Source organism: Brienomyrus brachyistius, unplaced genomic scaffold (genome assembly GCF_023856365.1).
Source record: "Brienomyrus brachyistius isolate T26 unplaced genomic scaffold, BBRACH_0.4 scaffold46, whole genome shotgun sequence".
NCBI lineage: Eukaryota > Metazoa > Chordata > Actinopteri > Osteoglossiformes > Mormyridae > Brienomyrus > Brienomyrus brachyistius.
The window spans coordinates 2127756-2154839 of NW_026042321.1; the positions used below are offsets into that span (position 1 = coordinate 2127756).

The following is a 27084-nucleotide window of genomic DNA, read 5'->3' on the forward strand; positions in this document are numbered from 1 at the left end:
ATTTCTCAATAATTGTTAGGATTGATGTGGCGATCCCTAAGGGTAGCCTACAGGGAACATTATGCGTGAGGCGCTAAGCCATCACAGCGCGTTATCTCTCTCTCTCTCTCTCTCTCTCTCTCTCTCTCTCTCTCTCTCTCTTTCTCTCTCTCTCTCTCTCTCTCTCTCTCACACACACACACACACACACACACACACACACAGACAAAGGCTCATTTTTAGATTCACTGGTTCATCTATGGCTAGTCGCGTCACACTTCCAATGCTGTAGTTTCAGTCTCCAACCTCTCCCGTGTGCATTTTTAACTCGCTTTTCCCCCCGCTGTCCTAAACATTGTAGCCAGGTGAACTGGCGTCTCTAAACAGCCAAAAGTATGTGATTGTGAGTGTTTGCCCTGTATTTACTGGGGACAGGCTCCAGATTTAACGTGATCCTTTTCTAAGTATTATAGGTTAATATTTGTTTATGGATTTCGTGCTAGAAACGGACAACTTAAATCAAATAAACGTTTAACTCTTCATCTAATAACGGTCAATAAACATAAAAGGTATATATGATAAACAGAATTATAGTAGGCCAAAATGGCTAATGGAATCTAAATAGCAGGACATAGAGTGTACTCTTTTTGGAACTCTATTTTGATAGACATTTAATCTATAGGTGTACCTCCTTATAAATGCCACGAAGATTCATTTCTTACTTAAGTTTGTCATGTTTTTAGATGAATACTTCAATACATACTTATGGGCAATTTTATGTTGTGTTTATATCCATGGATAAGAAATGACAAATATAATTAAGCAATAATAACATAAGCTTGACGGCTATGTAAGCAAGAAACTATTCAGATGATCTTGTACAGATGCTTTTTCATTATTTGTTCGAAATTCCTGAAAACCACAGCAACATAAAAATGCTAAGAAATAATCATAATCTAATTAAACTAATATAATCTACCGCCTTTATTCCCTTATTCAGACATCTGTCGTTGACCCCTATACAGTGACTCCGATCCTCGTTAAACGATCCGTTCTCCAGCTACTCATTCCAACAGGCAGACAGGTGCGGCGTCCAATCAGCGCTGCCGCATCAAGCAGCCATCCGCCTCTCACAAGCCGTCGCTCCTGTCAATCGGCTTTATACCGCAAATCTATTTCACTTAATGGTATAGCGAGCGACATGTGCGACCCCATGGTGTAATTCATCATCCTTTCACCTTTAGCGCTTTAATGTTTTACGCGAGCACTGACTGTTAGTGTTGTGGTTAAAAACGGCAGTAATTATAACCCTTTTGTAAATTAATGTATTTACTTATCAAGGCTAAAGAAGTTGCGGGTGTTTCACTCTACTTTTTCTGAACTTCGGCTGGATTGTCAGACAATGTTTCCTCCGGCCGCTAAACGCTGTTTCACAATTGAATCCTTGGTGGCCAAAGAAGGTCCTTTGAGCACGGAAGATCCGGTCCGGCCGACGGCACTGAGTTATTCAAGCCCCGCTGATGTCTTTATGAACGGGTATCAGAGTCCAGCGAGCAGATCTTTGTACCCAAACCCGGACTTAGTCTTCCCTGAGACGGTGAACCATCCTTCTTTGTCGGTGCATCCGCATCAGCTTGGTGGTTCGCACCTACCGCACCCGCACTCGTTTTTTGGAACACAACATCGCGAGCCTCTTAATTTTTATCCGTGGGTTTTAAGGAACAGATTCTTTGGACACAGATTTCAAGGTAAACTTTATTTGAAACGATTTATTTAGACCTACTTAGATAAAATATAATCATATTTATACATTTCATTTCTGACTATTTTTTTACAACGTTTAGCTGTGTATACAATAATGATGGCCATAACTTAAATGCTTTTTGAATTCTTTTTGATTCAACAAAAAACTGAATAGTATTAGTTACTAATTGTTACTAGTTATTAATTATTAAATATGCTTTTATTTTTTATGTTGCGCGTTATTTAATATAAACGTAGTCTATCTATCTATCTATCTATCTATCTGTCTGTCTGTCTGTCTAATTTGTGTATATGTATGTGGATTTATAGCATTGTTTTATTATGTTTTCATATTATTTGTTAGAAGTATGAAAGTATATTTATAGATAGAGTCATTTTTTTAGTTGAATGATAGGTATAATGCTCTTTATTCATTATTATTATTATTATTATTATTATTATTATTATTATTAACAATAATAATAACAATAACAATAATAATAGTGTTGTGTCGCTTTTGTAATTTTATTTCTTATTGCCAGATTAAGCATCTGTCGTCTGTGTATACGTATATAAATAAATATGTAGGTAAATTATGCACAAATTATGAAATCCCTTGTTTTAAGAAACAATAGAAATAAGATTTCCTCCGATTTTGTCAAGAACTATGCCTTAGTAATTCATCATTCAGAATTTAGTCAGTATAACATTCATAAGTGATACGTACCTAGACAATTAAAATAAGCACGGCAATTAATCGACTCTGAATTGAATGTTGTCTACCTTATGCTTGTAGTAGTATTGCTTAATTGATAAAGAAATGGCGGGACAGTTTCTGTTAGTTTCAGTTTAGTGTCAGACCAGCGTATTCTGTAGCCTAAATTAATTAAGCGGTATTTCTTTAAACCTGTAGCCGATGTTAAGGACAAATGCCGTTTGATATCAGCTCGCCTGTAAAGATATATATATATACTAGTACTGATAACTATAATACGTAGCAACTATAATAATAACTAATAATAACAACAAATAACATCATTAATAATAATAACAACAACAGCAACAATAATAATAAAAATAACAACAACAACAATAATAATAACAACAATTATTATTATTATTATTACTATTATTTCGGGTGGTCCAGTGGCCGAATGAGTTATATTGTGTTTGCGGAGTGCATAATATGTCCTCCCACAGTCTAGTGACATGCAGTTAGGCTATTAGGTGCCTCTAAAATTTCCCGAGTGTTTGTATGTGCGACGTACTGTCATCCTACATAGAGTTTAACCCAGCGTCGCGCCCGATACTGTCTGGGGTAGGCTCACGAGCCAAACCAGAGTAAGTGGGTATAAAAACTCCCCCAAAAAAACAATATTGTTCTTGCACGTTTATTTCCAATACCTGGGCGGTTTTTCTGTCTATGCACTGTATAAGTTTAGATATCGTTTGACGCCCAAGCTACTCTTTTCCATTTTTTGTACAAAAACAGTTTAATTAATGTTTGTCACTGTTAAGTGAACTAATTTAGCTAATTAAGAGAAAATACGGAAACACGTTCACAGCTTTACTTATTGGCTGCGAAAGAGAAATATGTGAACATGCCTTTGGCTTCTTTCCGAAAAGATATTTAAAAATAAAATGATTTTTCTCGGCAGAAACCAAAGCCGCAGCTACTCGTTAAGCTGATATGAAGTTTTCTTTTCCAGCTCGGTTTAATTATAACAAATATTACAAGTAATTAAATATTATATTTTGTTAAATTTAGCATGTTATAAGAATTACTGGTCCGTGATTTCTCTGTATTTTTTAGTAAATTTAATACTACCAAAAACGGGCTAAAATGTACCTTTGCGTGTCCCTCAAGGGTCTGCCATTTGTACCCTTAACTGAACGTAATTGTACCTTTTAAGGTACAGAAATTGACATAGGAACATTTCTGTTCCATTGATAGGTCATTAATGCTGTTTGTACCTTTGGATGTTCCTCAGAGTCTATTTCTGTACCTTAAAAGGTACAATTACAAGGGTATACAGCCCCAGTGACAAGCAAATGTAGATTTTTTTTTTTACCCATTTACCGATCCGTTTTATCTAGCGTATTCTTCTATAAATAAACCCTACTGCTGATGGTTTATTTCAAGTATCTATCAGACTTCTGCTATAGAACAACTTTACACAATTTGTACAATACTGTAAACTGAATTACAGTAACGATATAATGCCGTTCTCCAAAAAACAGTAAAATACTGTGATTAATTCTACAGCATGCTTAAAAACTATTGTAGTTGGGTTTACGGTAATTTTACTGTGTTATTAAGTACAGCAACTACTGGCATGGGGTTGCCAGTAAGTTACTGTTAATTTGACAATAAATGTTTTACAGTGTAAGTTAAGCAATTGCATGCTACCTGTAGATATATTTGTACCTGTAATGGTGTATTTTATTATTCTGTTCAGCCAAATGGCTACTTAAATATTAGTTTAAATACTAGCACTCATGGCCATAGGTGGAAATTAACGGGAGAACATTTTAAAATGAGAAAAGCACACAGCGTGTAGCTGGAGTATGGAATAGTCTTTCTGCTAGTGTAACGCAAGCTAAAACCCTGGGTTCCTATATTAAATCAGAGCTAGATAAGATTTTAAGAACTCTCACCTATTAGTTAAACTCTTCCCAAACGAGCTTGATGGACCGAATGGCCTCTTCTCGTTTGTATTATAATTTATATGTTCTTATTTGTGCTGATAACTTTTACGATCTCCTTCAATAGCGATTTTTTTCCGACAGGTTGGATCGAAAGGTTCACAACACTAAGTACTTCGTTATCTCCCACTTAAAATCATTCGCCAATTAGCGAGTGTTTCTAACCCTTCATATCTAAAGTAGTTTGTAATCTCGTTAGTAAACGAGTCATCCGACTCATTCGTTATTTTCCACGTCCTTCTTTATGCGAACTTTTGCCTGCATGCTGTTATATCACAGAGACACAGAGGTTACTCGAAATAGATCGCAAACGCACACTAATTGGTCAATGCTGTAATAAAAATTATAATATACCCTAGAAATTAGGGGGCTCTTTAACACCTCTTTAATTCCTGTATACAGTTTGATTAGGCTACATAACGAGGTTATGCACCGTTCAGCCCCTGAAATTCAAGTATACTGTTTTGCAGGCAGACAAGAAGTATTCAGACCATCTGAGATATAAACAAATCAAAGAGTTCAACTACATACAATTTCCAGCAGGAGGGGGTACTTGCGTAACATTTTGTTTTATGGATGAAACACTGAACCCTTTTCATACTCCCAGCCTCTTTAATTCCATCTCCAAATGTCAAAAAACGTTCTTGGAACCAGGCCTAAATGTCCAGGTGATATGAAACCATCAAGGACATTTTACAGACATTCTCGCCAAGCGGCCTGGGAGTTCACATGATGCTTATGTCTGGTCCAGCTTTGGAGTGTGTGAGATGGCAAAGGATGGTGTGTTTGTTGGTGGCTGGTTACTGGGAGACGGCAGGTATCCTCTTAGCGAATAGCTGCTGATTCCCGTGTTGAATCCCCAAACGATGGCCGAGGAGAGGTATAACACCACACACCAAAGAACACACACGATTGCGTTCTGAGCATTTGGATGATGGGATTTTGGTTCCTGTTGTAGTAGTTGAGGGAGGGGTCTAACCTTTTCCTAGAATACTGCTGTGCTCATTTTGTTTTGTGTGCTACGCTGCACAACAATGCAATAATAATTTAATTAACATTTATTTTTAGTTACCTCCTGAATACGTTTTCTAAACTCTTCTTTTGAGGACTGATGCTTCTTTTCCTACTGCCGCTCCTCATTCTTCTTTATTTACAAGGAAGCCACATCACATTTTGAGCCCATTCACAATATATTTGAGTAACAGATTAATTAACTTTGGTCTAAATTTCACGTTAATTTCTAAATTTTGGTCTTAATTTCCCCAGTATTGCTATTTTTAAATTTATTTTTAATTTATTTTTTACATTTGCGTTAGTCTGATGTGACAATAATATTTCACCTCTGAAATATGTAGGTCGGTATTCCTGTGTTAGTGTGTGTTATTCTGTTATTCTGTGTTATTCTGTTATTCTGGAGGTTGGGGAGGAACCAACAAAGAAGTACAGACACGTTTCTACTTACGAACTTTCAACTTACGAACTTTCAGACATACGAACGAAGAGGACTGTTAGTCCAAATTGTGTTCATTGGGCTCCCGTTTCCTGTCCGCAACATCAATTTTTTTCTGCGCGCCAATTCTGAGTAGTACGACTTCTGGCCGCTACTCCCGCCGCGCAGCAGTGTAGCGTGCGTACTCCCAGCATCCTAGTTCTTTGTACTTGCGTATACACTTACAATGATGTTGAATAATTTAACTTCCGGCCATCCGGAACATATCTCATTCGTAAGCAGAGGAGTGTCTGTACTTCAGCTTTATTTGTTAAATCTGGAATAACAAAGGGTTTTGGGAAACACTCACAAATGTCACTCATTCTCTACTTATGTTTTTTGATATCTTATTTGTTATTTACTACGATTGATATTTATCGGGAAAAACACCCCAGTTGTATAAATTTTGAAAAATGCAGTGCAGCTAGTTGCTCAAATAAATAATGGTAAATGGGGCCTTAAAGTTGGATTACAACCCTTCCTTGTTTTACTTTATATATGGCTAATTTAATATTTCCTACGTATTTTCATTTTTTGGAAAGAATCAAAACCATGTGACACTGTGATGGCTTAATACATTTACAAATTTTCTAACAAAAGGAGAAATGCAGTAACACTGAAAGCTCACTTTGTAAAGCTCATGGTATACATTGACAATAACTGAGTTAGTCGTTTGCATGTATTTGGCTGACCGCAGGGAGTTATCAACCCCAATCAATTAGAGAATACGATGTACAGAGTGCCAGACTTATCTTGATATTGGGTCAACAGGGACATTTTGGGATTAGTCTAAATCGATTTATTATTGTGTTCCCAGGAAATGACGTTTCCCAGGATAACCTTCTGCTCCACGGTCCCTTCGCCAGGAAGCCCAAGAGGATCCGAACAGCCTTCTCCCCTTCCCAGCTTTTACGGCTAGAGAGAGCTTTTGAGAAAAATCACTATGTGGTGGGTGCTGAGAGAAAGCAGCTGGCCACTAGCCTCAGTCTCTCAGAAACACAGGTAACTGGATCTGGAAGATGATGCGATTTCTAGGGCTATTAGTAATTTTTGGTTAACCACTGTGCCATATGAAAGTTGTAAGTTTGCTTTATACATATAAATTCCCTGCAATTCTGGGAAATACTTTCTCTAACATTCTCTGTAATGTTATTATTTACCGTAACATATTATTTATTGGGCGGCATGGTGGTGCAGTGGTTAGCACTGTTGCTTCACACCTCTGGGACCTGGGTTCGAATCTCTGCCTGGGTCACGTTTGTGGAGTTTGCATGTTCTCCCCATGTTGTCATGGGGTTACCTCCAGGTACTCCGATTTCTCCCCACAATCCAAAAACATGCTGAGGCTAATTGGACTTGCTAAATTGCCCATAGGAGTGCATGTGCGAATGAATGGTGTGTGGGTGTGCCCTGCAATGGGCTGGCCCCCCCTCCTGGGTTGTTCCCAGCCTCGTGCCCATTGCTTCTGGGATAGGCTCCGGACCCCCCATGACCCAGTAGGATAAACGGTTTGGAAAATGGATGGATGGATATTATTTATTGTTATTGGTTATTTCTATCTATCTATCTATCTATCTATCTATCTATCTGTCTGTCTGTCTGTCTGTCTGTCTGTCTGTATTCGCACATGATAGCTTTCACCACTATGCAGGCTGCTTTGCCCAACTCTGTTCAATGCCAGTTATTAAAATCTTAGCATAAGACAACAGGAACAGATCCTTTTGTAATCTCACGTTAGGAAGTATGTCCTCTGCTCCTATATTGCTTATTATAATTGATTACACATTTGGATTTCATGTAGGGGCGGCATGATGGTGCAGTGGTTAGCACTGTTCCCTCACATCTCTGGGACCCAGGTTCGAGTCTCTGCCTGGGTCACATGTGTGCGGAGTTTGCATGTTCTCCCCATGTCGTCGTGGGGTTTCCTCCGGGTACTCCGGTTTCCCCCCACAGTCCAAAAACATGTTGAGGCTAATTGGAGTTGCTAAATTGCCTGTAGGAGTGCATGTGTGAGTGAATGGTGTGTGAGTGTGCCCTGCGATGGGCTGGCCCCCCATCCTGGGTTGTTCCCTGCCTCGTGCCCATTGCTTCTGGGATAGGCTCCGGACCCCCCGCGGTTTGGGAAATGGATGGATGGATGGATTTTATGTATACATAGACTTGAGTCCAAACTCCTTATCTTGCATTTCTTTTTTTGTCATGTACAATATTTTTACACGGTGGACTTATCTTAAAGGGTAATCCATAAGAAGAGATTTAAAGGCCCCTATATTTAAATCTCACTCCGTTCTTTCACACCAACATTGAATCAAGGAAACAAACCAAAAAAAAAATTTGCTTTCACTGTAATTGCTACAGTTGTATCCACAACAAAATCAAAAGAAAATCATAAAACACTGTCATGTCAAAAAATCCATCCAACCATCCATCCATCCTTTCATCCATCCATCCATCCATCCATTGTCCAACCACTTATCTGGTACAGGGTCATGGGGAGCCTGGATCCTGTCCTAGGCAGCATAGGGCACAAAGCTGGGGAAGACCCAAGGGAAGATTCCAGTCCATCACAGGGCACACAAACATGTATGTTAGGCAATTTTGAAACCCTAGTTTATGTTTTCAGACTATGGGCAGAAATCATAATATACGGAGGAAAACGTCCACTCACACATATGCTCACACACACGCTCACACACACGCACATGTTGGGTAAACATATCTTTTTGGGAACCACTCATTCATTTCTATGGGAAAAATGCTAATGCAAACTCTGACAACTTTAACTCCCACCCAGCCCTAACCATAACCATAGGCAACAAAACAAAATACAAGAGTTTTTGTGTTTTTGATTTTTTCATTGCAGTCACAGATTTTTATAAAATAGACTTTTCACATATGTGGACCAGGAAACTGGTCCCCAAAAGGTAAAAAAAATGGGTATTCATCACGTTGTGGGGGTCTCCGCAAGGTAAGGTATACCTGAACCACATATTCCTGAATTGCATCACAATACCACCACTGTCCACTTTTCACTTTGGATGAATATTATTAAATACATTTCCTCTTGCTCGTATTGGTTTAGAGTGTTGTCTTAGGAACTGAAGAACTAAGAACTAAGATTTTGAATTATCTTGTATTCAGACTGTGTATTTAGACCAGGGGTAGGCAACCCTGATCCTGGAGTGCTGGTATCCAGCAGGTTTTCCATCCTACCTGGTTTCTGAGGAACCACACCTGATCTCATGATTATGATCCAACACTCTGCTTTGTTGGCCGGTTATATTCAGCTGGTTATGAGTGTGCGCCAGTGACAGGAAGGCTGTGGGTTCAGATGACTGGCAGAGTAACATTATGGCCGCCTAAGCCCATTTGTTCAGGGACTCTGACTGACACAGAGTAAACATGAATAACACTGTTTCAGATCATTTTAGTACTATAGGTGGTGTGTGGTTCAAATCTTGCATGCTGTTTGCATGTGTGGAGCTTGCATAACCTCCCCATGTCGTATAAGTTGTCTAATGCAGTTGAAAAATATGCAATTAGGCTAACCAGTAGGGTGTGAGTGTGCGTATGTGCAGCATACCTCTTCATTATTCTCAGAGAGGTTCCAGGCCCCCTATCACTCTGTTCAGGATAAGGAGGGAAGACAGATGTTAACTAGTTTGGGTTAGTCAGGCAACAGCGGAAATACTCAAAACACAGACATCATGAGTTCAACATGTTTAAAGGTCAATGAAATAAAGTACAAATCAAAGAACAGCTTAATTACACATTGATTGAATATTTTGAAGCACGTCCTGATTTTCCTGAGTTCAACATGTCTCTGTGTCAGCAGGGAGAGACTAGCGTTTCACTACTACAGCCAATCACATTCTTCATTATATGACATCACCACATTAATTAAAACCAGTGGCATGTCATACAATGAAGACTCATTCCATCTGTAATTGAGCTATTCTTTGGTTTGTACTTTATTTCATTGATCTTTAAACATTTGCATTCATAGCTTTTGGTTTTCAACCTGCAGGTCTTAAATTAAACTGCTCTTTCACTTTGAATCATGATTATCGTGGAAGATAATGGTTACGAATGTCACAAAGTCATGGAAATTCATAAGCCATGCAGATCCTCAGCAGAAAACTGTAGTGATTTTCAGCAGCTCTGTAGTACTCTTTGAACATGGCATTATTTTCATTTCTTGCGCCTCAAGGTGAAGGTCTGGTTCCAAAACAGAAGGACAAAGTACAAGAGGCAAAAACTGGAGGAGGAAGGACCAGACTGCCAGCAGAAAAAGAAGGGAAACCATCACATCAACAGGTGGAGGATTGCAACAAAACAAGCCAGCTCTGAGGACATTGATGTCACTTCAGATGAATAGATCTCTTTACCAAGACATGGAATTCACTTGCAGTTGCATCCCTATTTATTATGTATTATCTATAAATATAATTATACGACACCGCAGAAATGACTGGATAACTGGCCAGCATTTTCAAGCTGCAAAATGAAAACACTGGCTGGAATAAAAGTAAGTGTGCATTCAGTAGGTCCTCAACTATGCTTTGCATACCAATCTGAATAATCAAAGTAATGGTTTTGTTATAGCTTGGTTATAAAGGCCAAAGCTGATGATGTGTAGTAGAAGGAATGTATCCCATCAATGTTCAAGCAGGAGATGCCTCGTATTATAACATAATTGTCACACCTTCTCGCTTTTACCTTTTTTGATCTCTGCCCAATATAGGAGACTACTTCCTGAAAATCTTGTTTGCCTGAACTTTTAAATTTATCATCTTTTAATTCAGCCACTATTTTACCCAGGCCCTTTATGCTTTATAAAATGCATTTATTTCTCATAACCTATGGATGGTCTAATTAAAAAAAAATAGATTTTCTCCCAAGGATATTTCCTTAAAAATATATTCAGCTTTCTTATGTTGAATTGTGCCATATATTCAATTACATAAATTGAGTTTTTTTCTGTTTCACGTAACTGGAGGTGTACATGGAGATATTAACAAAAGATATTTAGCATGGGTGTCCAGTCCTGTGTGCATAGCTGGGGTTGTAGCACCTGCAATGTACTGCAGCTTTTCTGTCATTTAAGTTGTTACAAAACAGATTTATATTATAACTGCATGAGTAACTACTAATTTTTTAAAAACACAAGGCTTCGGACATGAATATAATTTCCAAATCCCAGTGCATGAGCTATATTAGGGGATTATATCATCATTTCACTTTGATCATAAGCTTTAATTTTTTGACCCTAAATAATAAAATAGCTGGACAAACTTTGGCTTTAGGCCGAGCATAAAAACAGATATCACTTATAATTTTTATTGAACATAGTTTTATACTCAGTCCATAAAAAGAAACAGGATATGCATCAGAATACAGTGCAACCATATTGTTCCTAATCGCCCTTAATACGACTGAGTATGAAGTGAATATGATACACATTGTCATGTTTTGTAATAAAATCTTCCTGCAAAACTATTGTACAGTAATTAATAAAGATTTAAATTGGAATGTGTTTTGTGAGTTTTACAGCAAGAAGGCATGAAAAGAATGCAGCGTATGTTTGAGTCAAAAAAATCTTTTTTGTTACTTGACAAACGCATGTCCAAAGTCTGTCCAATACCATATTTTAAGGAAGCATACCACAGAAACATTTCATGTGCAGCACTGGCTCACGGAGTCACGACCAAGTCATTACCAAAATCCTTTTGATTGAGCTTTGATTGATATTAGGAGAAAGATAAATTCTTGACAATTTTTAGGTAAGCAAGGTAGCATATTAAGTGTCCACAGGACAGGAGAGGCGGACCTAGGAAGACTACATTAATTCAGACCTTTAAGGTAAGAACTGCCCTTGCATAGATTAAGGTCATAGGCTGCTTTGTGTTCCAGTCATATGTCAAACCATGCAGCAACCTGGCAAATGCGACAAAAAGGGGGGGAATGACCAACCAGGGACTAGAGCTGGGGGGCTGTGAGTGTTGAGTTGTCATATGCTATTATAGTTTGAAACTATAAGACCAAAAATTCAAGAGATTTAATTTTTACCTTAAATTAATAGGCGGCGGCATCGTGGTGCAGTGGTTAGCACTGTTGCCTCACACCTCTGTGACCCAGGTTCGAGTCTCCACCTGGGTCACATGTGTGTGGAGTTTGCATGTTCTCCCCATGTTGTCGTGGGGTTTCCTCTGGGTACTCTGGTAGCAATTGGAGTTGCTAAATTGCCCATGCGTGAATGGTGTGTGAATGTGCCCTGCGATGGGCTGGCCCCCCATCCTGGGTTGTTCCCTGACTTGTGCCCATTGCTTCTGGGATAGGCTCCGGACCCCCCGCGACCCCATAGGATAAGTGGTTTGGAAAATGGATGGATGGATTATCATGAAATTAATAGATGAAATTAAAACTAAGCAATTTTTATTAATCACCCTCAGATATTTAGTCAAAAAACACTGCATCGAAGATGATCATTTGTCCATTGAAAAATGATCAAATTGATCATTGATCAAATTGTCATTGACAAATGACAAAACATCTTATTAAGTTGTTAAAACTCAAGCTTATCCAACGTGGAAGATCCTGACACAGACAGTCAACTTTTGCTGATTTGGCTTCACTAGTTCTCGCTTCTGCTTATCCAGAATGTTATGATGTATAATTATAGGTATAGATTTTCCTCCATATGTTTCTGTGAAGTTGCATAGTTTTTTCCCGCTTTCTAAAAGAAGAACGTTCTCATAAAACCTTTCATCAGCCAAAACGTTGTAAAGTGAAGAAGCAATTACCATTAATTTATATGGGAATGTGTCCAAGAGGCAAACGGCCAAATCACCTCAGCTGGATCCTTTCGATGCGGAAGAGCAGCAACTCTTCTTTGAGCTTCTCCCAAATGTCTGAGCTCCTCAACTGAGCCCAGACATTATGTAAAGGAAACTCATTTCTGCCACTTGTATTCACAGTGTCATTGTTTCAGTCGCTACCCAGAATTTGTAACCATAAGTGGCACAACAGTCTGGCTCAATGTCTGCATAACTGCTTATATATATATAAAATAAATGATACACTGCTTTTTCAAACTATTATTACAAGAAAAAAATAGAAGTACTTCAAACAAATGTAACTGACTGGTCTTGAAGTGTAATGTAACAATTTACTGTGCCCTGTAAGTGCAATTTAATGAATGCAAGTGCCTAATTATGAGTTTCATCAAAATCACCACTATCACAGCACCCTTTCAATTTTGGAAATAATTTGTGTCCAAACCTTCCCAGCATATTTTCCAGCATGCAAACAGTCCTGTTTCATTGACTAGATACTCATTTTAGACTTGTTGGTCCAACTTGTCCCATGGGTGGACTTTCGTCTGCCCACGAGACCTGCTCCCAGTCCTGAACACTCCAGCGTTTATGTTCTTTAGCCTATAATAGCCTCTTTTTCTTGTTAACACCACAAAGTAAAGGTTTTCTGACAGCAACTCGACCATACAGTCCAGCTGCTCTCAGTCTTCACTTGACTGTACCGGTTTCCCTCTGTTCACATTAATCGCAGCCCTCAGACCATTACAGACCATTATGTAGCTCTGATTTAAAGGAACCCAGGGTTTTAGCTTGCGCTACACTAGCAGGAAGACTATTCCATACTCCAACTACAAGCTGCGTAATTTACACTTATGGTAACAAATTCAAGTATTTAAACTAATATTGAAGTAGCCATTTGGCTGAACAGCACCCAGACCTGTTAGAATCTTATATACCTGGATCATGTCCCCCCTTAGTCTCCTTTGCTCGAAGCTAAACGAAGCTCCCATGCAGGGATCAGAAATATAAAGTACAGATATTTTATGGGTTCCACTGAAGTAAAGGTAGCTGATTATGAGAATGATCTCGGTGTGTATGTTGATGCTTCCATGTCCCACTTTCACCAGTGTGGGGAAGCAATAAAAAAGGCCAATAGGATGTTAGGTTACATCTCTAGGTGTGTGGAGTTTAAGTCAAGGGAGGGGGTGTTATGATTATAAAATTCCTTAGTAAGACCCCACCTAGAATATTGTGTGCAGGTTTGGACACCATACCTTAAGAAGGACATTGCTGCCTTGGAAAGGGTGCAACGTAGGGCTACAAGAATGATTCCATAGAATCATTCCTTTCTTAGAGGAATGTCTTATGAGGAGAGGTTAGCTGAGTTGAATCTGTTCAGCTTTGAGCAAAGGAGACTAAGGGGGGACATGATCCAGGTATATAAGATTCTAACAGGTCTGGATGCTGTTCAGCCAAATGGCTATTTCAATATTAGTTTAAATACTAGCACTCGTAGCTATAAGTGGAAATTTGCGAGAGAACATTTTAAAATGAATTTGAGGAAGCACTTCTTTACGCAGCATGTAGTTAGAGTATGGAATAGTCTTCCTGCTAGTGTAGCGCAAGCTAAAACCCTGTGTTCCTTTAAATCAGAGCTAGATAAGATTTTAACAAATCTGAGCTATTAGTTAAGTTCTCCTCAAACCAGCTTGATGGGCCGAATGGCCTCCTCTTGTTTGTAAATTTCTTATGTTCTTATTCCCTAATTCCATAAAAATAGATAGTAGTGAGCAAAATGAGTGACATTTTTGTCATTCAAAATGTTATCTTTCATTATTGAAAACTATCCCATGTCACAAACGAATAGGTTTAAGGGACATTGTACCAGAAACACCCATTTCCACATCTAAAAGTCCATCCATCCATTGTCCAACCCGTTTATCCTACTGGGTTGCGGGGGGTCCGGAGCCTATCCCGGAAGCAATGGGCACAAGGCAGGGAACAACCCAGGATGGGGGGCCAGCCCATTGCAGGGCACACTCACACACCAGTCACTCACACATGCACACCTATGGGTAATTTAGTGACTCCAATTAGCCTCAGCATGTCCAACTCCACACACATGTAACCCAGGCTGTAACCCGTAGACTCAAACCCAAGTCACATATAAAAGTCCTGAGAGCAAAAGAATCTTCTTCCTGAATCTGTACACTGAGCCATATGGAGAACATGTTCAACTATGAGAAACACATCATGCCATCTCAGCATGTTTTATGCTTGAATAAAATACGTTTTTCTATGCATTTCACCCCTATAATGTCACATGTATTTGTATCTATTAGAATAGTTTCTGAATAATTTCTTTGATACAAATAGCATTTCCTTATTGAACACACATCCTTGAGTGTATCTAACATGGTTTTATGATTCCTGTATGAAATATAGGTAACTTTTTGCTTAACTGTAGTGGATGGCATGCAGAACTCATACGTCTTGCTTATGCCACAGAAGCACTCATAGAGTTGTAAAAAAATTCATTTTCACAGGAGATTTTTACAAAAATGTAATGGCGGATAAATACCTCCATCTTAATCTACACATATAAAGAGATACATTTTTTTTTCTCAAATACTCAATTTTATACCATAATGTCTTGCGTGATAGGATTAATTATGGTGTAACACGACTGACTTTATGGATTTTGTTGATGCAAAATCCAGATCCAGTGAGACGGGCTCAGGCGCAGGTTTGGTTCACTTCCCCCGTTTTCACTTCCCACAGCTGAAGACGGCAAGCAGACAGGCGGCTAGTTTCGGGCAGCTAGCGGGTGGATTGGAGGCTAGCTGTGGGGAGCCATTGTCGCTTGACAATTCCCTACACCTCAGCTAGCAGGCGCTAAACCTTCACTGCCTCTTGGGGATCCATGTTAGGGGTGAGTGAGAGCATTTGATTCATAGAGTAGAAGAGAGCATTGGCCTCGGGCCTTTTCCAGACCATGGGGTTAGCCCTCAGTTCCAGGATGAGGTCCAGGAAGACAAAGAAGTTCTCTGCCTGACAACGGGGCAATTCCCGTGGAACTGGCAACCCCTTTGACCCCTGCATCCAGGACACTCGGGGTATCCAATCTGCCGGAATGATGACTGGAAACAAACACAATCCCAAGGGATTTGAGCAGGAAGAAGGAGCAAGGAATGGCACAGGCAATGCGAAGGTGTAATGTCAATGACAGAATTGGGAGACACAGGACTGGGAAACACTTTCATACAAGGCTAACGAGGGAACAAATAAGAGGCAGCTGGAGTAAGGAGCACAAGAGCAGGAAGAAGAGGTAAGCCAAACAAGAGATGGGCGTGGCTTGTTAGGGTCACACTAGGGAGGTAACAGCAGAGTCGGATGGGAAGGGTGTGATAAATATGACTGACATCTGATATATTCCAAATATTTTGACACAATATTTCAATATAAATTTCAGTAAAAAAAAATAAAAAAATACTGAAACAATTACACTCATTATTACTCAATACTAATATAAATGATATGTATATATGAATTGAAACATCATTAATATAAACATTAATATAAAACAAATAGAATGAGAAGTACTTTATTTCCCAGCGATGTGTTGTTCAACTCCCTTCCAAAATCTGCAACCTTATCGATATGTCAGTTCTTAGGAAATTTATTTCACTGCATATTTAACTGCTCAAATTGTTTACTACTTCCTATATATCTATTGTCATATCCCGTACTGTACATCTTATCATTTTATAGCCAATATTTAAATTTGTATAATCTATGTTGTGACAGGGCATGACAGTGAACCAGTTTAACTGCATTTCTTAGCCTGTCAACATGCTAATATTAAAACTGTTAGCATACAAGCAAGGTGTCATGCCCGGCTCGTCCGATCCTCGTGTGTGCCACGCCCCCTGATTATCCACGTGTGCTTCCCCGATCTAGCCCAGCTGTGTCTGATTATTTTCGCCCAGTCTGGTCTATTTCAGTCCGTGTCTTGCCCTGGTTTTTTGTCCGTCATTGATGTTAGTTGATGTCAGTTGATGTTAGTGAGTCTTAGTGCTGTTGTTCCATTCCGTCCTGCCTTGCCCGTACCTTAATAAATCCCCAGTTTTTCCCAGAGTTTCGCCTGCCTGCCTGATCTTTCCCTGCCTACCTGCCAGCCTGCCCGTTCTCTGCTCGTTCTGACACAAGGAATTTCAGTGACATTTTGGATTTACAACAGTTCCTTTTGTTTCTGGGAAATTTTTGCATCACGGGGCTTGACCCTTTAGTTCGTCCTTCACAAAAAACTTGCAATAATAAGCTTACAATTATACACTTCAATGTCACCCTTGATCAATATCAGCATTAACCTCAAATAATGTCACTTTCTTTGAATCATAATCTTTTTGTATAATGTTTTAAGTAAATGTGATAATGGTGTTTTTTCTGAATAAAAGTTTTTTTATCACAACAAAACTATGAAAGAGGTAGCTCCAGTTTAGCTGGGGACAGCTCCATTTCTCAGGTTTTGTAATTTTAAAAAGTATTTTCACTGAAGTAAGAAAAACATCTGAGAACCGAATAAAAAAGCGTATTCCTCTACAGAAACGCTCACAGACATTAACCATCTGGTCAGTTTTAGACATTTTGAGATTATAAAAGGTCATTTTGTGATTATAATTTAACCCAGGACAGATAATGTATGTTGCTGGTAGAATGTCCCTTAGACAAAAAATTCAAGGGTCTGTGATCAAAATTTCAGAACGGTTACAATTTCATTGCAGAAGATGCCTATAATTTTTGTCAACTATTGTTGATGGTTACACCTTTCAGAAATTAGTAGGAAATTATAGAGGCTTTTGTTTTCACTGACTTTGGCACATCGGTGCCCACAAGACATAACCAATTTCTCTCACTGCTCTGACTTAATTTTGTTGCACTTGTCTTCCAATTTCTTTCACACTTTGGAAACTGTAGTGGGTTTCTTTGCCATAATTTTGTCTATAATTACCTTTCAGAGATTCTTAATACGGTTTACATCAGGACTCTGAGCTGGCCATTTCAGCAGCTTGATGTTCTCAACTTCGAGGAATTGCTTCACTCATTTTGCAGTGGGCATTGTCTTAAGTGATGCTCGCAGAAAAGGAACCACGTGTTGCTGGAGGAGGTCCTGGTGCACATTAGCATTCATCATGCCATGTAGAGAAGCCTGATTCCTCCAGCAGCCATAGAGAACATACCCACACCATGACACTTACCCCTCAGAACTTTACGGACTTCTTTGCACACTTTGGGTGGAGTATATCCTCAATTCAATGCCACACATAAGACTTCCCTTCTAAACTAACTTAATTAAACTTTCATTACTGAAATTATCGTTCGATCAGTTCTCATCTGTTCATACAACATGCTCTTCAGCAAAGGGCTAGTCTAGCATTTTTACTCTTCTTGCTGATGAGTGGCTTTGTCACTGAAGAGTGGGTTTTCAATCCATATTTTCCCAGGTGACAAAACCATCTGAAGACAAATTCTTGTCCCATCCACAAATGATCTGTTGAGGGATTCCAGCTGTGGCGTTGAACTGATCCCCTACAGAGAGTCTTCCTATCATCCTGTTTTGTCGTGCGCTCCTCTTACCTGGGGACCAGCCTTTTCTTGTAACTTGAATGACTTGGTTTCTTTGTACAGCTTCAATATTTGAGAAATGATGCTCTTGTAATGGTTCATCTCCCTCTGAACAACCTGAGGTTACAGGGTTTCAGTCACACTGGAGAAGCCCATCATCTTGCAAAATGCCTACCGTTGTTGCCAAATAGATTCGGATTGCCAGATATTTCAAGATATTGTATAGTACCGTATATTCAAGTTTTGAATTTAATGTCTCTCAGTGTATTTTATGGTAGTTAATTGCACTGGAAAATTGCCTACTACCAGTATATTGCACTCTCCTGACTGTATGCACATACTGTCTTATCTTATTGGTACTATTTGTATACTGTGAACCCTAACCTTTGCCATTTCACCTCTCTGTATACTAGTATATGATGAGATGACAATAAAGTTCACTTAGACATCGAACAGATCATTCTCTAATTTTGATTGCAGACTTTCCTGCTTAAACCCTTCATTTTGTGTTGTGCAATAGTTTTCACTGATGAAATATGATTAAAATATATCTGTTCTGTTTGTGTTATGATCATTTTGAATATGGGTAAGTAAATTTACAAAGCACAAAAATGTCACTCATTCTCTAATATTGATCACTACCGTAACTGGTTTTCGGCACCAAAGATTATGTGCTGATTTCCAGTAGATTCTCAGACATTCCTAAGAACTTGGACTGTGCACACAACCAGTTTGATTATGGTATTATTTATATTCTAGAAAGCCTCAGGCTTTATTACATTATTAAAAAGATTTTAATGAAATGTTGTTTAAAATTTCAAATTTAGTGGTGGCGCAGTGTAAAAATTGAAACAATTTCTCATTTGATCTTTTTGTCGATTTGATTGTAGTACCTTATTTTTGCCAGACCCCTCAATATGATATACCAATGTTGAAATGAGCATAATGTGATGTAAAAATTGAAGGAACCAAATTTTTGAGAAAACAATAGGAACAATGGATCCTCACTGAAATTCTCAGAGAATGCCAAATATGTAACAGTTATTGCATGTTTTGTGCATAAGACATTCTGGAATTATCTTGTTTGTATTTTACAAACTGTGTAATGGCAGTAGAATTGCAAATATTTCACATGCCATAGTTTAATCTATAGGTGGTCTATTCTTCCTTCTATAGGTAGCAATATTTTGTTATTGGAATAAAACACAGGATCCATGCATTAGTAACTAAGTTATTATACATTTTGGATGCTCATTTGGAAACCTTTGTCAATAATAATCACATACACACTTACAATCACAATGCAGCCTATTGGTTATATTCCAATTTTGAATTAAAACTCCTAATATTTGAACCAGAAGCAGATGGCTACAGCTTTAACGACAGAATCTTAATCAGTGGTCCTGGGGAGTGTGAAATAGAGGGGGAGGGAGCATACATTTGTTGTGAATTCACCTCTTTTGAGAATGTTGTCTGCAAATCCCCTGAAAGTGCAAAGGGACTTGAGAGTGAAAGGAGACCAAATGCATGATGGGATGCAGTATGTTGCAAGAAGCTTGGCAGTACATATGTCTGAAGTTTTGACACCATATGGCTGCCTGAGCTATTTACAGTTGTAATTAAATCTTAAACATCTTTAAAGCTCACTAAAAATCAGTTATGACTCTTCAGAACCTCAATTGGTACAGAGAAATGGGAATATGGAAAAAATAGGCAAGCTGAAAGTGGTGATAAAGAAAGCATTGTAAAAATATAACCTTGTAGAAATTAAATTAATCTATAACATCCATGTATTTAGTTCAAAATGAGTGTTTCACCTAATATGAAAAGCTTGACAGTAAGCTGCACAAACTTATTTGAACCAAAGTCAGGACTCGCGTTGAGAGCAAGTAGATCATGGGGAGGTATAAGGGCAAAAAAAGGGTTTTTACTCAAAGGATAACAGGAGCAGGGCAAAATGAAGTGGACCACAATGGGTTAAACAGGAAGGTAAACATGTGGAAAGCACTGGAACACACGCCATGAATGACTTCAATAACAGCACTGGGGAGCACAGGACTGGGTTGAGCTTTCAAACAGGACTGACGAGGGAGCAAATGAGAGGCAGCTGGAGTGATCCACACGAGGGCTGATAAATAACAATGAACAGACAGATAACATCAGGACAAGGTACTCTATGGAACAAGACAGGACAAGACTGGGTGAAACATTAAACGGATAATCACACTGGCTATAAGATGAGAGAGGAAGCCACTAGGAAGATCGAGCAGCAGGACAGGAGGACGCCAGTGGGATGGCAGTGCTGGGAGAACCTGTAGGATAGGGAACAGGGGATGCCACTGGGACTGTTGAGCTGGAGCTAGAGTGTGCAGTGGGTTCATTCTTAATAGTGGAAGCCGTCAGGTCAAGGTGCATGGTCCTGGATGGATCAGGGTCAAAGCCATCTTCCCCTTCTCACCATAGATTCTGCTTGCACCTCTCCTGGGCCTCTGTTTACTGTGCCGACTGCTCCAGGACTTAGAACAGTAAACATGAAGAACAGCAGAGGGGGTCCCTGAAGACTCAGGACTGGGCCCAGATGGTACCATTTGAGGCCCCCTGGCTGGGACTCACTTAGGTCTTTTCGCTGGACCAGAGGTTGGCCAAGGTATCAGGCGGAAATACAAATAATCTGGGGAGGTGGGTTTGTGCACCCAGTCTGCGAAAATCATATTTACTATTAGATGATTCAAGTTCTTAATTTTGTATCTTATTTTTAGGTTCTTCTCAGTTCTATAATTAAGGCAACATTTTAAAGCATTCCTGTAGTACTATATTTAATCAAGCAATTGCTGCATTGGGAAATAATGAATTCTCGAACCATCTATGTCCACCAATCAGGTGTTCTGGTGTCTATGAAGAAGGGGTCAAAGTTCAAAGGGGTCAAAGTTAAAAATAAAATCAGAGTAGTGTCAGGGGCAGCATGAGGCATTTTTCCCTGAGGATATGCAGACAATAATATGAAGCACAATATTAATATTTAATAGAGATGCAGAAATGCAACTATGTACCTGTAGCTGCTGGTGCTGCTGTACAGTCGTGGCCAAAAGTTTTGAGAATGACACATATACTAATTTTCACAAAGTCTATTGCCACAGCTTTTATAATGGCAATTTGCAAATACTCCAGAATGTAAAGAAGAGTGATCAGATGAATCGCAATTAATTGCAAAGTCCCTCTTTGCTATGAAAATGAACTTAATCCCAAAAATTCCAATTTCCACTGCATTTCAGCTCTGCCACAGAAGGACCTATAGACACCGTTTCAGTGATTCTCTCGTTAACACAGGTGAGAGTGTCGACGAGGACAAGGCTGGAGATCCCACTGTCATGCTGATTGAGTTGGAATAGCAGACTGGATGCTTTAAAAGGAGGGTGGTGCTTGAAATCATGGTTCTTCCTCTGTTAACCGTAGTTACCTGCAAGGAAACACATGCAGTCATCATTTCTTTGCGCATAAAGGGCTTCACAGGCAAGGATATTGTTGCTAGTAAGATTGCACCTAAATCAATCATTTATCAGATCATGAAGAACTTCAAGAACAGAGGTTCAATTGTGGAGAAGAAAGCTTCAGGGTGCCCAGTCAGGTGTAAGTGCATCTGCATGCACAGTGAGGCAAAGACTTTTGGAAGATGGCCTGGTGTCAAGAAGGGCAGCAAAGATGCCACGTCTCCCCAAGAAAAACCATCAGGAACAGACTGATATTCTGCAAAAGGTACAGGAATTGCACTGCTGAGGACTGGAGTAAAGTAATTTTCTTTGATGAATCCCCTTTCCAATTGTTTGAGGTATTCGGAGAAAAGATTGTCTGGAGAAGACAAGGTAGGCGCTACCATCAGTCCTGTGTCATGTCAACAGTAAAGCATCCTGAGATGTGTGGGCTTGCTTCTCAGCCAAGGGAGTGGGCTCACTCACAATTCCTTCGAGATCAACTTCTCATGACCATCCAAGAACAGTTTTGTCATGAACAATGCCTTTTCCAGCATGATGGAACACCGTGCCCATAAGGCAAAAGTGATAACTAAGTGGCTCAACATTTTGGGTCCATGCCCAGGAAACTCCTCAGACCTTAATCCCATTCAGATATTGTGGTCAATCCTCAAGAGGAAGGTGGGCAAACGAAAACCCACAAATTCTGACAAACTCCAGGCATTGATTATGCAAGAATGGGCTGCTATCAGTGAGGATTTGGCCCAGAAGTTGACTGACAGCATGCCAGGGTGAATTGTAGAGGTCTTGAAAAATAAGGGCCAACATTGCAAATATTGACTCTTTGCATAAACATAATATAATTGTCAATAATAGCCTTTGACACTTATGAAATGCTTGTAATTATACTATTATAAAACACGAAAACTGAAGCAGCAAACTTTTTGAAAACCAATACTTGTGTCATTCTCAAAACTTCTGGCCACGACTGTACCTACCATATTAGTCTGCGGTGCTTGTAATTAGACCACCCACGTTCTCTGCCTTCCTTCCCACATGTCCAGATGGTGCCCGGGGTGGACACTATCTGAGCTGGAGTCCTAGTTCAGTCCCATGGAAGAGTGACATCGTGAATTCGACTTATGAAGTGTGACATCGTGGGTGCAGCCTTCAGTCTGCCACCATGTGCAGGCCAGAGTGGAGAATCGACTCATTGATGGACTGGCTGCAACCTTGACCACCGTTTACACCTTGTTTCTAATGTTTTCACATTAGCAAGCATTCATTCATTTTTCATTTAATGTTAGCCTAGGGGAGGTTGGGGAGCCAGTTAATCATGGACCCCCAAAGATTTTTTTTCATCCTGCATTGGAGTTCTTGGTTCCTCTATTCCATTTTCATCTTTCTTTCTTTCTTTCTTTCTTTCTTTCTTTCTTTCTTTCTTTCTTTCTTTCTTTCTTTTGTTTTTGTCTTTGATTTTATAAAAATGATGTACTTATGCATTACAACACACCCATGTACAGCACCTTTGGGTGATGTGAAAGACGCTAAATAAATCGAATTGAGGTGAGCTCCATTTCTGTCTATGACAAATATGGCCAATTTATATAACATACTTAAATGTCAAATAGTAGTTAAGCTATATTTCATTTAGAGCATTTCGAACTATGACAGTTTCAGAAATTTTACATTGCTATTTTAGACACCTGTGTCAAATTCCTATGTCAATTTTTTCATAAAACAATTGTTTTAATTAGAAAGTGTAATGCAAGTGTTTATTTTGGTGTAAGTTTGCGTTTTTGCATCGTACGTTTCTCAGTGTATAGTCTCATTACCTGAAATGTTTTGATGGTTAGTGTAAATGAGTCCTATTTTTATAATTTGATTATGTCTCAATATTTGGATTTTGCTCCCATTACTGATGATCCATCTGTACCTTTTTGCTGCTTTTTGCTGCCTCCTCTTACCTTCACTAACATCTCAGCTGTTCAGGTCTGTTTTCAAGTGTTAGCATGTTGCCGCAATAACAAAATATTTTGTGGGGAAAATTTGGTGAGGGGAAAAAAATGTAATAAGAAGAAATATTGTAAGCAACACCAGTGTGTAAGGAGTATCGTGTGTATGAATTATGGACTTCTGAAGTTAAGCTATTGTAACATGGTTGGCCTCACTAACCCCAGAGTCGTAGCACTCCTAACTGTGTAGGGATGTGTAGCGGATGGTTTAACTCTGACTTGCTATCCTTGCTAAGATATTCTTAGAAAATGTTCCCCCCTTTCCGTTGGCCAATCTGCTTCCATCTCTTACTTTATCATAAGATTTGAGGGGTGCCATTATGCTCTCCCGGACTGGGATCCGATTCGTCCCCCACACCGTGTGTGTGGAGTTTGCTTGTTCTTTCCAGCTTTGTGTAGGTGTCATCTTGCAGTTCAGAAATAATTAATTCAGTAAACCAGTGTCTCTAACTTACCCACTATGCTTTCTTGTGAGCCTGTGAAAGACTGGCATCTTACCCTGGATTCCCTATGACCTTCAGCCCATTCTACTTGGCACAGGCTTGACCCTGCGCTACATAAACCACTGGAAGATGAGTGATTGGAATAAAGATCTGAAAATGCTTCTCCAGTTTCCTTATATCACATTTCTGTGCTAAAGTCAACCAGACGTGACTCTGCCACAGATGGATAGCATAGCAAGAACCTTATGTTCCTAAATCCTTATCTCCTTACTTCTTATCATGGTGTCCTGCCACACGATAACTATATTTCTCCAATCAGTTTCCTTTGGCATAATGTTCAGGAGAATCTGAATGAGGTTTATGGCCATGTATGCTACAAGGAATGCAGCTTAGCATGGTTCTTGCAGTGACATGTGACAGAGAACAGACAGTAGCACAGGGAAAGCATACATCTAACAATCAACAACAACTTGCAATCAACATTAAATAGTGAATCAGTTAAAATGAAACAAACGTACAGTATATAGTGTAGTGCTGGATATCACATGTGGCAATATTGTATTTGTACCATTGAAATTTACTTTTAATATCAAATATGCCTCACATACACACAAAGTAGCTACAAGTCAAATTTATGATTTTCTTGTCTTTTAATAATGAAAGTAAACATTTAATAACTTACTATGCTGTTCTACGCAACTAGTCATTTCGTGACAAAAATGTCATCGACAGAAATTACAATAATAACAATGGCTGTTGGCATGAAAGGTGAGGTTCTGAATCCTCCCCCTTTGCATGGAGTGTGAAGAGGGTTTTGTTGCAGATGCCTGTAGAGTGGAGCTCCACCGGAAATACGTCACCTCCACAGGAAATACGTGACCTTTAAGGACGTGAAGTGGAGCTCCGGTTAGGGTTAGGGTTAAGGTTAAGGTTAGGGTTTATTCACTGTAACACAGAGTTGAGGTCACGTGTTTCCTGTGGAGGTGACGTATTTCCGGTGGAGCTCCACTCTACAGCCGTCTGCAGCTGGATCCTTCTCTGGAGTGTGCATGCTCTTCCTGTGTGGGTGGAGTTCTGAATCCCACCCTCTGCCCTGAACTTGGAGTGTGCATGCTCTTCCTGTGTGGGTGGAGTTCTGAATCCCACCCTCTGCCCTGAACTTGGAGTGTGCATGCTCTTCCTGTGGGGGTGGAGTTCTGAATCCCACCCTCTGCCCTGAACTTGGAGCATGCATGCTCTTCCTGTGGGGGTGGAGTTCTGAATCCCACCCTCTGCCCTGAACTTGGAGTGTGCATGCTCTTCCTGTGGGGGTTGAAGAGAGTGTAATTCGGCCATTGTTATTGTAACGTGTTTATATATATATATTTTCCATTAATAATTTTAGCAATTTGCTATGCTTTTCATTGTATGTTATCTTTGTAATAAAACATCTGCATTCCATTATTGTGAAATCAGCTAAAGAGTAGTATTGATATTGGGATGGCTGTCAGAATAGGCTGATGGCCGGAGACAGGGCCAATCTGAGAACAGTTGGAATCAAAATAATAAGAACAAAAAATTATGTGTAACAACAGTAAAGAGTGTCTTGGGGAAACACAGGGACGCATTAAATGGTTATGGGGCACGTGGACTTCAGCCCATTCAATGCTGCCCTCCATGAGTCCTGGGTCAATACATGCGAGAGATACAAGTCAAGAAAGGCTGCGAAGTAGCCTAACAACAAGGGGTCACTGAGGACCCCGGGAGGAAACACGGGGCAATGACTGGCTATCTACCAAATCCTGTCACCCGCTACAATGAAAGATATGGATACAGGCTTCGATTTCCAGCATGCTAAAAGTATCTCCATCTCTGACTTAGGGGATAATTGCTGTCCTGTCACCCCCACCTCCTGTCTCACTCCTCCCAATTTGAGCAAATCCCTCTTCAGCCTGTGGGATGGAGAGCACAGCAGGACTCCCTGCCACTACAGCCACCCCTCTAATGAAAGGGAGCTGCCATCTAATGAGGAAGCTAATTAACACATTCCAGTTTGCTGACTTAATTGGGCTGTGCTTTTATTACAGAATTTTGAAAAGAGAAAAAAGTTTTACGTAAAAGATGTTGGAAGAGAAAGAATAGGTGTCATAGTGTGTCAGCTTCAGTTCTTTTTTTGTGGTATTGTGGGGACTGATTTGCCATTTGTTTGAGGTCACTGCCTGGTAAACAAGATTGGTTCTACAAGAGACCAGTTTCGTGGTAGAGTCTTGGTTGGGAAATTCAGAGCATCAAGTTTAATAAAAAAAAATATTATTAGTATATTAAACTTGTGTTCAGGGGACACAGTGAAATTCTTGTGCCACAGTTGTGGCGGGGGGTGGGGGGGGGTGGAGCAGAAGGTAGGACAAACTACAGTGCATTACTCTTATTCTACAACAATGAGGACAGTGCTGTATAAGAATAAAAAGAAATGGTGATCAATAAGTAGTGTAACATGGTGATGAGGTGGCGTACAGGACGTCCACAGCATACCGGCTCCTGAATATATTATTATTAGCCTACAGCCTAATAATCATTGTTAAGTTGTGTGAAAATTGGTCAAATTTGTGCCTCATCCAATATCATGACAACAGTCTGTTTTGGTGCGATGCTAGACAGCTAGTGAACAATTAATCTACAATACAAGAACTGTGACTTTTCTTGAGTTTTACTGAAGAATTAGTTTTGTTGCAAGACTGAAGACAGTCAAACAAATAATATACATGTACATACATCGTAGATTTATGTATTATTTGTATTGCATGTGTAATGAGGTGGAGCTGG

At 39.5% G+C, this 27084-nt stretch overlaps 1 protein-coding gene across 1 annotated transcript; it reads left to right on the forward strand.

Annotated features, from left to right (window-relative positions):
- Positions 1 to 1165: 1165 nt before the first annotated feature.
- LOC125723250 (homeobox protein EMX1) lies at positions 1166 to 11449 on the forward strand. Its single transcript, XM_048999660.1, has 3 exons — positions 1166 to 1727; positions 6735 to 6919; positions 10128 to 11449. The coding sequence occupies exons 1-3, from the start codon at positions 1382 to 1384 to the stop codon at positions 10293 to 10295; spliced, it is 699 nt and encodes a 232-aa protein (XP_048855617.1). The 5' UTR covers positions 1166 to 1381; the 3' UTR covers positions 10296 to 11449.
- Positions 11450 to 27084: the final 15635 nt, after the last annotated feature.

What these genes read in the sequence shown, in the direction of transcription:
- LOC125723250 (XM_048999660.1), top strand. Translation starts at nt 1,382, where the DNA reads ATGTTTCCTCCGGCCGCTAAACGCTGTTTCACAATTGAATCCTTGGTG. An exon ending in CTTTGGACACAGATTTCAAG is followed by an intron (nt 1,728 to 6,734) that starts GTAAACTTTATT and finishes TTGTGTTCCCAG; the next exon opens with GAAATGACGTTTCCCAGGAT. An exon ending in TCAGTCTCTCAGAAACACAG is followed by an intron (nt 6,920 to 10,127) that starts GTAACTGGATCT and finishes TTGCGCCTCAAG; the next exon opens with GTGAAGGTCTGGTTCCAAAA.